Raw genomic sequence first — 13,813 nt, 5'->3', positions numbered from 1 at the left:
ACCCCCTGTCACTTCTGTTGGCCGAGAACCGAAAAAAAAGTTTGCACACACCGAAATCAAGTGTACCAATAGGGATTCACAGGGTCTCCTCCTCTGGGAAGGCCTCGCACTGTATGTTGGAACGTTGCTGCGAGGAGGATTTGATTGCATTCAGCCACGAGAGCGGTACTGAGGTTAGGTTCTGCATGCAAAGCTGCTGGATGGAGTTGCGTCACTGAAGAGAGTGCAGGCCCAGTGCTAAGGGGGCGGGGTGTTGGGGTTATACCCCTCTAGCCCACGCTTGGCACTAGGCGGGGTGACCGCACGGCTGCCGCAGAGCATCCCGTCCCATTGGTCAGCACTCTTCTGTGGAGACTGACAAGGTCTCATCCTAATAGGGCCTACAGTTAGCTGTGTTAGCGCTTCATTTTATCTCTCAGCCTCATCGCTTTGAGAAATTTCACGCTTATTTTTTTTCATATGTCAGTGTTTTCTTACCGCAGCAACCAAAGGTCATTATAAAAATACATTATATAATCGTTGGTAATCCCTGTGGTGTCTCCCGATCATGGCTCCTAGCATAGCAACTGAGCTAACTGCAGCTAAGCTAGCATAAACAAAAAGTTGTTGAATGAAAATGTAAAGAAGGCAGCGATTCTGAAATGAAGCCGAAGAGAAGAGAAGAGAAGCAAAACTGAAACGAGACATCTAGATACCAGGCTAACTTCAGCTTTTAGCTTGATGAGTCGTTTCTGTTGTTTGAGTAATTCTCTCCGCTGTAAGCATATTTGAAGACAGGTGTACGACTACAGTAAGACAACAGTAATGTTGAAAAAAAACATTATAAATCCACCATAAAGCACTTATAGCTTTTCAAAAGTTATCCCACCCTCAAGGTACATCATCAGAAGGGGGTTTCCTTAGTCTTTGAACCGGAAACTGAGACAAACGCGGCAGGGCTGGAGACTGTGAGTAGGCATGTTTACAACTAGTCTAGTGATGGTTATGTTTTTATTTTGTCCAGAGGGTCCCTTTAAATTGTGATTAGATTAGCTAGACAGTAATAATCATATCTCATTTTAATACCTGGGTTTTAGCATCGATTTTGGACTCAAAATTCTGTACCTGAAATCCAGATTGCTGTGTGAATCTAAGAGATGGATGGAATTGAAGTGTGGCTGGTAGACATCTTAGATAATTTAACAAGATTAATCCAAAAATGGTGGACGGAGGGGGCGGCAGTTTACGTGGAGGGTGATTTTCTGCCGTTTTGTTTTGACTGGGGAGTGGCGTCGCGTCCCACTGCGTGAAAGAGAACTACTGAAATAGACTTGAAGAAGGGGAAAAAAACGAGGTGAGATTAAAGAGGATGAGAGGGGAAGAGAGGAGCAAAGTGAAAGCTCGAGCTCGGCGGGGGGGCGTTGTGGGCGGGGGGGGTCGGCAAGTGTTTCAGAATGGTAGAGGGGATTAGCGAAGATGAAGATGGGAGGGGAGGAAGGGGGGATTCAATGACTCGAACTGACTCAAAGGAATCAGACAGGTTTATCTCAGTGCTGCCGCTGTTAGAAACATCAGCTGTTTTTCAGAAAGAGTGACTTCTAGTAATTTTTGCAGTGCCCTCTAGTGGCCATTCTGCTGGCGGATAAATGGATATTTTAAATGAACATAATTAAATTCAGACATTTTTATTAGATGAACTAGGACACTAGGTCGATATTTGGTGTCTGAAGCTGAGTTTCAGCACAGGAGCTATGAAGCTAATGTAGCTAGATACCAGGTAGGGCTGGGCAGTTTGACAGTATTTCAATATTTATTATTATTGTGATAAATTTACATTACAGTGTTCTTTTCTGGCCTTTTTGTGGTTGTTGTCAGTACTTCTATAACACTGACCAACTACATGTTGGATTATAAATTGAGCATAATTGGCCTTGTTCAGTTGGATTCAGGGCAGCGCAGTATGTGAAATGTTAAATAAAAATCATTTGTACTTAAAGTTTTTGACAGTATTTTTTAAATGTATCTCCGATGTCAGAAAAAATAAATATTGTGACAGAGTGTATCGTGAAAATTTCTTCGAGTATTATGATACTATATTTCCACCCTATCGCCCACCTTCAATACAAACGTAATATAAAACTTGAATTTTGTCACATTTTGAATGTATAACACAGCGAATTGTGGAAGACATAAAAATACATTTCAGATATAAACATGGAAATGTGTGGAACTTGGAAATTGGGGGAGATTATTACAGTATTTCTACACATAAACATAAACAAAAAACACCTTTTTTCTCAGGATTTAAAACCAAAAGTATTTTGCCGTTACGTATTCTGCATATCTAGAACAGTTTCCATTTCAGCCAGAGGGGGCGCCAAAGCCTTTACAAATGCACACATTAGCGCTAACGCTGGCATGCAGGGTGTTCTAAAGCAAAAAAGTCCCTAAGGAAAACTTATTTTTTCAGCTTTTCCACTATTTTCCATCATCAACATTTCATATAAAACTCTCGTGTAGGTTCACCGCTGGTTTTGGATAGTAAATAAAATGTCTATATTTGTGTTGTAGTCATGGCGACGCCTGGTTCCTATCACCACCACTGTAAAGACATCATTTCACAGTAAACCACTCTGAATGAAAATTAGTGGACATAAATCGACTCTGTGTGAAAAACCTTGACGACAGCTGAACAGTAAACTATAATTAAGCATAACAGATACAGCTACTGAGAACCATAGTGGAAAAGGGAGCCAAACTAGACTCAACACACTTGAGTCCACTGGGTTAAGGGGGCAAAATGTGCAGATTTAATATTATTTTTACCAAAAGATCACTTTAATTCCCGTTTTGTTAATCACTATTCAGTGGAACCTGGTTTCAATTTTAGCAATGACGTTTTTTTTTTTGCTGTGTGATAAAGTGGGTGAAATAAAAGGAGAGAGGGAGGAGGAAGAAGGGATTTTTGGAAGGGCAAGCAGAGCAAAACTGTGGAAAGAACTTAACTTTGGGAGGAAGGAGGTAGAAGTAAAATGAATGATTGTGGTAAACTTTGAAAAGTAGGCGTAGGTCCCAGTGAGGAAAAAAGACCCTCAAATATCCTTTCCACTTTGCTGCCGAGCTGAGCTACTAATAGCCACAGTATGTGTACACACACACACACACACACACACACACCACACACACACACACACACACACACACAGGCATACTGGGCTCTGTGTGTGCTCTGCTTTCCTCAGGCCATTTTTCTTTCTACCGTTCCTTTGGGATTATTTTTATAGCACCGAATTCTAAATGGAGTACTATGAATGTTATACTCAGTGAATCAAACGCCTTTGAACGTTCTTCTGCATCAGACTTACAGTGAAGACGGCCACTGATGGTGGGGCTGGGTAATATGACTACTTATATACACTGATCAGGCATAACATTCTGACCACCTCCTTGTTTCTACGCTCATTGTCCATTTTGATCAGCTCCACTTACTATATAGGTGCACTTTGTAGTTCTACAGTTACAGACTGTAGTCCATCTGTTTCTCTGATACTTTGTTAGCCCCCTTTTACCCTGTTCTTCAGTGGTCAGGACCCCCATGGACCCTCACAGAGCAGGTACTATTTGGATGGTGGGTCATTCTCTGATGATTCTCTGGTGGCGGTGTGTTAGTGTGTGTTGTGCTGGTCTGAGTGGATCAGACACAGCAGTGCTGCTGGAGTTTTTAAACACTGTGTCCACTCACTGTCCACTCTATTAGACACTCCTACTTTGTCGGTCCACCTTGTAGATGTAAAGTCCGAGACGATAGCTCATCTGCTGCTGCACAGTTTGTGTTGGTCATCCTCTAGTCCTTCATCAGTGGTCACAGGACGCTGCCCACAGGACGCTGTTGGCTGGATACTTGGTTGATGGACTATTCTCAGTCCAGCAGTGACACTGAGGCGTTTAAAAACTCCAGCAGCACTGCTGTGTCTGATCCACTCAGACCAGCACAACACACACTAACACACCACCACCACGTCAGTGTTACTGCAGTGCTGAGAATGATCCACCACCCAAATAGTACCTGCTCTGTGAGGGTCCATGGGGGTCCTGACCACTGAAGAACAGGGTAAAAGGGGGCTAACAAAGTATGCAGAGAAACAGATGGACTACAGTCTGTAACTGTAGAACTACAAAGTGCACCTATAAGGTAATGGCACAGCAAAACCTTAGTGACCGCCTAGGATTCCATAGAAAAGGCCTAGCAACACTTTTGCAACTACCTGGAATACCATAACAATAACCAAGCAACATCTTAGCAACTACCTGAGATAACATAGCAACTCTTTAGCATCCCCCTGGGGTTTCATAGCAATGGCTTTATCAAGCCAACTTAAAGTCTGTATGTGAACTTTGCCCTTCCAGTTGAATAAAAGGCATTGAATAAAAATCATTATATTAATATTTTTTGATATGCATTATTGCACAATATGGACATAAAACACCTTGTTCTGTAAGGCTGTCAGATATGAAAGATTTTTGACAATCTGATTGAATACATTCCGATTCTAGATCAAGACTGAAGTGTTTATCTGTTCACTCTACTCAACAATCTGATGAAAATCTCTGTAATCAGAGCAAAAATTACACACATGCGTAAAGTGTAAATGTTACCATGACAACCAGCATCACGTAAGTCCAGTCAGAGTGAGATGAGCAGCAGTGAGCAGCGCTTGTGTTTTTAATTGCTTTAAAATGATGTCAGACTCAGGAAAACGTCCTTCACATGTCCTTATTAAAGAAGGCCGAGAGGAAGACGTCGTGTTCTGAGGCACATAAGCTGGACGTCCGTCCCACCGCCGTCTTTTAAAGATCAGAGCAGAAACTTCGTCTCCTCTGCAGACCAGTTTCTGCTCCACCATGTTGAACGGTATAAACTTTCACTATGACGTGACGAACATGATCAGAACAGACTTAAACTTTCCGATAGGGAATGTAATCAGATACAGGCGTTTACACGGTTATTATTCTTCTATTTAACGGATTATTTACAGGATTACCCACCTCGATCAATTAGATAGAAACTGTATTCTGAATGGCCTCAATAGAACTAGCCTATTCCGAAAGCGGTGTATACATGGACGTATTCTATTCTGATTGAGCTATTAGTTGGATCATTAACGGATCTTTAGGCTGCATTTAAATATGGCTACTGATTATGACCACTGTTAAAGGGAAAATGCTGAAGATGACCACTTATGCTTTTCTGAGTATGTGATGGGTTTAGTCAGTACTTCTAGAACACTGATCAAGTGCATTGATCATAAAAAGACTGTATGTGTTTTTAAAGAGTGCATTTGTACATATCAGGATAATAGCTTGCTAGCACAACTTACTGACTGTTGCTTAGCAACAGGGAGTCTTCAAAAATGCCCTGAGGAAAATAAGACTATGCAGCGCGGCCCACCTTCAGAAAAACGCAATGTGAAACCCCTTAGACCAACTATATTAAACTGTAAACAAGAACAACCCCTGTATAGTGAGTGCATAGTAACAAGTAGCTGATTAGTAACACGTAGCTGATTAGATGGCAGCCCATTATGATATTATCTTGTTTTATATACTTATTTTATACCCTGTTCCTTCTTACATTTTTTTTTTAACTTTATACTCATAATTTTCCAGCTTATTTTAAACGTACAGTATGATGCAAAGTCAGGGAGCACTCTTTATTTATTTAATTTCCAGTCAAAATGGCCATTAAACATGAGTTACTCATTAAAAAAAACAGAAAACAACCCCAACAGCTAAATCTAATCTCAGCTGTGTGAGTCAGTGAGTCACTCTTTCCCTTTATTCCAGCTTCCATTCTTTTCAGGAGACTCACTTTCAGTTCCTCAAAGAATCTGCAGACACACCTCCAAAGTTCAGTCTTAGAAGCTGGTTGATCATTTTCTGAAGTAATCAAACACATTCAGTGGTGTTGAGGTCTGGACTCTGGGGTGGTCAGTCCATCGTTCAGCTTCTTTGTTTGATGCGTCCGTCTCCTTTTCTCAGTGAGGTTCTTCTTGATCAGCTACACATCCTTTCAGACCCATAGCGCTCAGTCGTCTTCTCACAGTGGAAGGATGGACAGAAACACCTGTGGATGTTTTCAGATCTGAAGCAGCTTGATTTTCTCCTCTCTCTCAGAGATGAAAGCTTTAAGTGCTGTTTATCTGATGGGGGCAGTGTCTACCAGCTCTTTCAGGTGGTTGTTAGGAGCCACAGTTTCTCTGAAGCTTTTAATCAGTTTTTGAACTCCAGTTTTGGAAACTCCTGTTTATGCAAGTGGATTATTTTACATATAATCTCCTAATCGTGTTTCATGTAGCTGTATTACAGAAACTTCCTATCTTCTTGTTTTAAGTTAAGATCTGATAGGTCAAAATAAGATGTTCACAAATTTGTATTACAGAAGCAAATTTTATCTTAATTTTGGAATTGATCTTATCTTAAGGCAGCTTATCTCAAATTAGGAAATCTTAACTTACTTGATCAAAGTCGATAATCAACTGTCATGTCTGTTATGTTAATTAGCCAGGCAGCTGCCGTCACTGATTTAATAAAGGTCAAGAAACAGAACTAAAGTGTGATAAACTGTAGGTTGTAAACAACGTGAGGGTGCCCCCTGCTGTTTATCAGAGCCTCACCGCTCCCCAGTTTCAGTCTCCATTTCCCAAACGCTTTAGCCGAGCGCGCTAACGTTACTCCTCCTAATAAACAGACACACGTTCAGCTCCGTCTCCTCCTTATTCACCACCATCACTGTAATATTTCATCATCAACATTAACACACAAAGGTGATCAGAGGGGAGGTGGAGATCGAGTCTGCAGCGTCTGAGATCTTTAAAACGCAGAGTTAGAAAAGAAAATCATCTCACAGTGAAAGCAGCGTTTTACAGTAGAAATAAATGGAGCTCATTATGCTGGTAGTGAACTGTGCTTCTGACACAGCTGCCTAAAAACCATAGAAACGGACCTTAAACAGATTTCAGGACCCTGTTGGGGTTCATCCTAAAGTTAGGACAGGATTTAGGAGGTTTAGTCTAGTTAGGATGTTTGTGTGATGCTGTTTTCTTATCTGGAGTTCATGATGAGATTATGAAGTTAGGAACTGTTATTCTGTAATAGATACTGTCCTGAAATTAGTCTGTACTGAAGTCGTCATGGAGACTAAGCAGATCAGATTTCAGAATTAGGAAGTTTCTGTAATACGGGCCCCGAAAATATGTAACTTGTATTTAATGACCATTTTGACTGCAAAGTCTCTGATTTCTGCAATTTTTTCATTGGTGCCGAATTAATCATGAGTATCAAAAAGTTCTGTGTCGTTCAGTAACAAATTTCAGTACCTACATATTCAGTCCTATCAGCATCTGTGAACCAATAAGCAGACTTGTGCCAAATTCTAGACGTCTGATTGGCTGTCTTATTTACATTCTGTATGTGTGTTATTACGTCAGTGCTTATTGGAAATATACCCACTTCCAGCACCTCCTGCTCATTTCTGAATTAACCCAACTTTCAGTTTGTAATGTGAAAGCAGTTATGAAAAAAGCGTCATTCTGGAATCAGTATCGAAATCAAGGTATCAGTATTGATGTTGGCATCTGTATCGAAAACATCTGAACGATACCCTGGTGTATTATGTCCGTTCCAGCTTGTTCCCAAACTTTAGAAAAAGTAAATATTGTTGTTCGTATCATGTATTGTGATGCATTGTCCCCGTATCGCCCACCCTTATGCCTTAAATCGTACAGTATCAACCTTCACAGCTGTACCCGCCCCTGGATTGCATGTCCTGGGCTGTATTAGTGTGTTCTCCCCCTCGGGCTGAAGGTGGACTGCTGGCTTTTATGGGTCCCCTGTGCAAGTTAATGCACTGAGGTCATCGTTCAGAATCTTCCATAGAAATGAGCTCACTCTGTATGGGAAAGCACCTGCCTTTTGGACAGCTCAAAAATGCAGTTTCACTTGCCTTTTTTAGAAACTGGTTTAGGGAATTTTAGCAAGGGGCTTGTTCAGAGGAACATGTGGAACCTCATTTGAAGAGATGTAATGCTGTTTATCTATTTCTAGCACCACTAGTACTTCAGTGTAAAAAAATAACGATTCTGTTATTCTGTTATTAAAGGGCCCATATTGTATGTTTTCTGTGTATTTTATGTTTCTGTTTTTTGTTACTGTGCCTTTAAGACACATAAATACTCAAATGACCTCTGTTCTGATTAGCTGCCCTGTGCTGTGGGCTGAAACGTGTAGTAACACTGTTTATCACTTCAAAGTGACATCACATCTATGATGCTTTCAAAGCAGGCCATTTTTTCAGCTTTGTAAACTTTAAGTAAATAAATAAAAAATAATATTGTATATTAAGATAGTGTACTCTTTTTTTACGTTAATTTTTGTCACAATTCTTCTTGTCCTTTCTATTCTAACAGGTCAAGGATATAATGAGAGAAGACAACACTGGATTGGAGACATTTTCACACTTCAGTATTGAACATCTCTTCAGTAAGCATTCCTCTCAACACCTGGCACTATCATCATAAACTCCTAATAGCAAAAGAGTTGCCTTAGACTCCCTATCTGACTCTGCACTGAAAGCCCAAATGGATAAGAAAAGGAATAGCGATTCACCGACACCAACACCAGAGAGAGAAGGAGAGCATGAGAAGCAAAAAATGAGGACGAAAGCAGAAGAAGTAGAAGCCTCCCCTAAGGAACCCGAAGGCCGAGATAAAGCACTGCAAGATCTCACAGGTAAAGAGGATGACAATTCAGAAGCTAACGTGAAAGTCAAGATGGGACTTGGTGCAAAACGAACCAAGAAACCTCCAAAGAGCCTCGAGAACTTCATCTGCCGCCCCCCTATTCGAGTGTCTCAAAGGCCTGCACCTGCAGTAGGGGATGGTGCAAGGGCTAAAAGCAAAAGTTCTAATCAGCTACATCAACCTGTCCAGAAGAAATGCAATGGCAACTCGCGAGCAACAAAGACAAGTTTGTCTGCAACAAGTACAGATCAGAATCAGGCAACGCAGTCTCCCTCGGCTCTCACGGCTTCTAAAAAGGGGTCTCCAGCCTCAGATTCTCCAAATACTACAGTGGCTAAAAAGGTAAGAACCAGTTCGTTAATACCAAATGTTATATCTTCTTTTAAATGAATTGTGTCAAATATAAAAGGATGGAAAACTGAAATATAACAAGCAAGCAAGGTGTAAAGAAGCACAATGTAAGCTTAGTAGATTGAACTTGTCTTCAATAAGTGAAAAAACAGGATTTTACGAGACTGGAGTTTGAAAAATGATTAATGAAAAAGAAAACGCGCCTCCTTAAAACTGTTACTCTTAATTTTCTTAACAGATTTTATTGACAGCTATTTTAAAAAATCCATCCGCATCATCTGTATTATAGATTATTTGTACTTTATAACAATCAGTTAATCATCTACTTTTACTCCCCTATTTTTGCTTTCCTTTGTAACTTGACTTGAAGCTTCATTCTTCTCTTATTCCATGTGGTGGCCCAGCTTGCATTCCGTAATATCTTTCGTTTAATTACATTTTCCTGTGTTGTTAGAAATCTTTCTTCCTGGCTTTTTCTTTCTCACTCAGCATGATTATATAGACTTGGTCCTCTGTCTGTATATGTCCTCTTTCTTATAAAACAACCTCCCTTCTAACAGATTGTCCCAAAACAAACTAGACAGAAGACAGATTTGAAGCAAGAACTAACACTAGAGGAACCTCCCAATGAAGATCAACCACAGTCATCAAGCCAACCGTCCATCGCTCACAGGATGACTCCAGCTACTCCCACAAAGCAGACATCCTCCCACATGCCTGCCCCCTCTGCTCCAACCCCAATGCAACAAGAATCCAGTCCACAAGAGGGCGTCAGATTTCTTAATGACAACATGATGGAGCAAGGTCAAGCCCTTCCAGACTCCAGTCGTGGAAGTCCAAACGAAACCAAGGAAAGATCATCATGTAAAAAAAACTCAACGCCCCCTAAACAAACATCCAGTCTTCCAAAGAAAGATTCAAAACACACTGAAAATGATTCAGAAACATTTTGGAATGTGAATGTGAACAGAGAGGAGAGTGAAGGTTGTGTGGAAGATTCAGGAAGTTCTGACAACAGCAGTTCCAGAACAATAACTGGTGAAAGGAACACACAACAAAACGACTCTATGCAAAAGCCAATTTCTTGTGCAAATGACCAGGAACAAGATGTTCCTTCTGTCCAAGTAGCTGGTTCCTTGTCCCCGAATAAGCTTCCTGACAACACATCAGACACATCAGAGAGCAGTAGAGGGAGCAAGGGACAGAATGAAAATGAAGACCTAAACAGGACTTTGGAAATGACAGTGAAATCATCCAAAGCAATTCCTGTTCTTGAACAACAAAATGATACCAGCACAGAAGGATCACCTGACAGTGAACATGGAAAGAGAAATAAGCATTGTCCAAATCACAAGCAAATGAAATCAAATTGTTTGTCAGACACTAACAGCTCTGTAGATTCTATATTAAACCCTCAAGCACTTCCTACTCCAGCTAAACCCTCAATAAATGTCTCTACTTCACACATTAAGAAAGACAAAAAATCCTCAAAGAAACAAAAATCTAGACACCTTCATTGCAGTAAGACTGCAAAGATGAGTGATGACAATAATCATGGTCCTGTTGCTTGTACAACAGAACTGCAGGGTAGTTCAGAAAATGATACTCCAAAGGCACTATCCTCACTTCAGGATGAACAAAAGACAGTTGGACAACCTCCAAGATCAAAACAATCTGAAAATACAACTGTCTCAGAAATTCTGTCTCCTAAAAAAACCCAGGCTAGAAAAAGGGGTCGCCCCAAAGCAAACAAGTTACCTTTACAGGGGAACAACTTGCAGCCATTATTAACTAATTCCCTAAACAATCAAGGCCCAGATCCAGAACTTGTCCAACAACCAAGGTCTACTCCAGTTAGAAAACGAGGACGCCCCAAACGATCCTTCTCTGTCGAAGTTCAGTCAACTCAGGTGGCGAAAATCTCTAAGAGACAAGACACAGGAGATCAGCATGTGACTTTTGAAGACAAAGTGAAAGAATCTCAACAAAAGTGCAACAGAAGCAGTAGGGTAATAATGAAGACAATTATCCGAAAGATAAATAAGATGAAAATGAAGAGGAGAGATCAAGTTCTCACGCAAATTCTGCTGGGGCAGAAGCAGCGAAATGGTACGGAATTTCCTCAGGAATGCAGTGGAGTGGAGCTGTGCAGTCCACCTTCCCCTGCCACACACTCCTTATCTTCCCTTGTAACATCTTTTGGAGGCAAACTTGGTCCCCAAATTAATGTCAGCAAAAGAGGAACCATTTACATGGGAAAGAGGAGAGGCCGCAAACCAAAATGTGAAAGAGACCCCACGCAGATTCCCTCCCCAAATTCTCAACAGATATCTGCAGACACTGCACAGTTTAACTCATCCACCATGCACCAGTCAATGGATTCCCAAACTAGTCCTAGTAGTCTAAAAAAGAATGCATCTGCGTCACCTGGCCGGAGTTCCCAGCTGAGCCTTAACACCCAGAAAGTCAAGGCAACTTCCTTTATGCAACTCAGTGAACTACAAAATTCCAAGGTTCGCTCTGAAACAGCATTCACTTCCAGCATTGGTGTGGGAGTTAATGATAACAGCATGTTAGATAGAGCTGACAGGGAAACAAATGGTAAGTTGGCTGCAAGTGCTGGATTTCCATCAACATTGGCCACAGGATCTGTGTTCACGATGTCTGGTCTTCAAGGGAATAATTCTGTTAAAGGGAAAGCAAAGGCTTTCTCTTCCTTTCCTTCAGAGCACCTCTCCTCTGCCTGTTTGCCTTTAGGCTCTGGTCGGACCCAAGATTCCAATGGGACACGTATTGCCAATCCCCTGATGTCTTTCGCAAACCAAGAGCCACACAAGTTTAAGTGCCATAGAAGGGGGCATCACTGCCTAAGTCGTGACAAGCTTAGAAGGCATAAATATAAATGCAAGAAGAAGTATATGCAACTCAGGGCCAAAAGGCAAGACCCAGAATTTCTTGCTGAGGTTGAAGACTTAGTTGTCAGACTTAGGGAAATCCATATTGTGCACCACATGACTCGAACAAGGCTTGAAGACGATGGTACCAGTGTTGGAAGAAAGAGTGGCAAAAGCAAAAGCCAATCTCATGATCTCAAGTGCCTACAAGAAGACGTTCACACCCCGGCCATGTTTCAGATCAACTTCAGTGGATACTACTCCCCACATTCTACCTTATCCTGTGACCCCCTTCATTATGTTAGAATGGCAAACATGAGGAGGAAGCACAGCTGTTCTTCTGAGCCAAGTGAACAAATTGTTACACACTTCCCTGTGATGCACAAGCTTGGGTACCCAGTCTCAGGTGGTGGGTATTTCCACCCGTCCTACAAAGTACCATTCACAACCACCTCACTTGGTTTTGGACTCTATCGAGGATACCCATCTACTGCACCATTATATCCATCCTCTTTTCCATCATCATATGTGCACCACTACTCTAAAAACCCCATTATAAGCCCATCTAAGTTCCACAAGAAGAAGACCAAGGTCGCAAAGCAAGATTCTGGGGGACTTTGGGAAGGAAAGTCGCTTGGGACATACCCCAGGATGACCTCTAACTTTTCCTGTGACTGCTTCAATCGACAGTGTTGGCAAAGGGAGAAACAAAGAGAGAAGAGCAGAGAAGGAAGGGATGAACATGGCCGAATGAGAGAAAGAGAGCAGGATGTTGAGTGGCTTCTCTGGCAAAATAAGCTCTCAAAAGACAATGAAAACTCAAGGGGCCGCCCTTCATCCTTCTCAGTATTCTCGAATACACAAAATAAAGACAGGACTTTTCCAAACTTGGGAGAAGTAAGGTGGTCAGAGCATCAGCCACCTTGGCAATGTATGAGGGGTTTTGATTCGAAGCTTGGCAACAGAAATCTAAACAAAGAATTCAGTCCAAGGGACCATGAGGACAGTCTGGAAGGGCCAGAAAGTGACGGCGAACTGACAACATCTCAGCAGTCGAGTAGTAGGAGAACACACTCTTTTCTGAAACAGCCTAAACTTCTCACCAATACACAAAGTCAGAGAAGGATCGGGAAGGGAAGTGGGATGACCAGTGCCTCAGCAGGGTTGATGGAGCAAGACGAGACATCGGTGCAGGATTTCTCCTCTTTAGGAGACAAGAGAGCAGGTAAGATTCATTGCTTTATTGTTTGTACTGAATTAACCCCTTAAACATCAAGTTTACTTTTCAGTTATTGATCTTAAGACTTAACTGCCATGAATGTTCTGGGAACTGCTAAGTAACTACCCTTACTTATTTGTTAACTACTGCGAAACTTAGATACTTTTACATAAATTACATACTTACAGTCCCCTCCATAATTATTGGCACCCCTGGTAAAGATGAGTAGAAAACGTTCTCCTTTTGGTGAATTAGCTTAATCTCACACTGAAAAAATTAGAAAAATCCAACCTTTAAATAAAGTAAATTTATTCTAAGAAAAAAAAATCATGAGATCATCAAGAATTAATTATTTTTAACAAAACCACATGCGCCTCGGTTATTGGCATGCTTACATTCAATACTTTGTTCAAGGTCATTTGCCAGGAAAAACAGCACTAAATTTTATAAGTTATTTTAGAATTTTATAAAAATTAGAGTCCGTTCCTCTTCACAGAATCTCTCCCGATCGTTTAGGGTCCTAGCTCCTCTCTTGTGCACTCTCCTCTTTAGCTCAGGTTTTCTATGGGGTT

At 41.2% G+C, this 13,813-nt stretch overlaps 1 protein-coding gene across 6 annotated transcripts in view; it reads left to right on the top strand.

The window, feature by feature from the left end:
* Positions 1 to 13,813, top strand: part of LOC118825376 (histone-lysine N-methyltransferase ASH1L-like) — a 42,174-nt gene that overhangs the window by 1,410 nt on the left and 26,951 nt on the right. For all 6 annotated transcript variants that reach the window (XM_036595978.1, XM_036595973.1, XM_036595992.1 and 3 more), the window contains exons 2-3: positions 8,445 to 9,119; positions 9,689 to 13,247. In XM_036595978.1, coding sequence (XP_036451871.1) covers positions 8,616 to 9,119; positions 9,689 to 13,247 — 4,063 coding nt within the window. In that variant the 5' untranslated portion in view covers positions 8,445 to 8,615. The remainder of the gene's footprint in view (positions 1 to 8,444; positions 9,120 to 9,688; positions 13,248 to 13,813) is intronic.

This window comes from Colossoma macropomum, unplaced genomic scaffold (genome assembly GCF_904425465.1).
Source record: "Colossoma macropomum unplaced genomic scaffold, Colossoma_macropomum, whole genome shotgun sequence".
In the NCBI taxonomy this organism is placed as follows: Eukaryota; Metazoa; Chordata; class Actinopteri; order Characiformes; family Serrasalmidae; genus Colossoma; species Colossoma macropomum.
The sequence above is the reverse complement of the archived record's forward strand: the minus strand, read 5'-3'. Positions and strand labels throughout refer to the sequence as shown.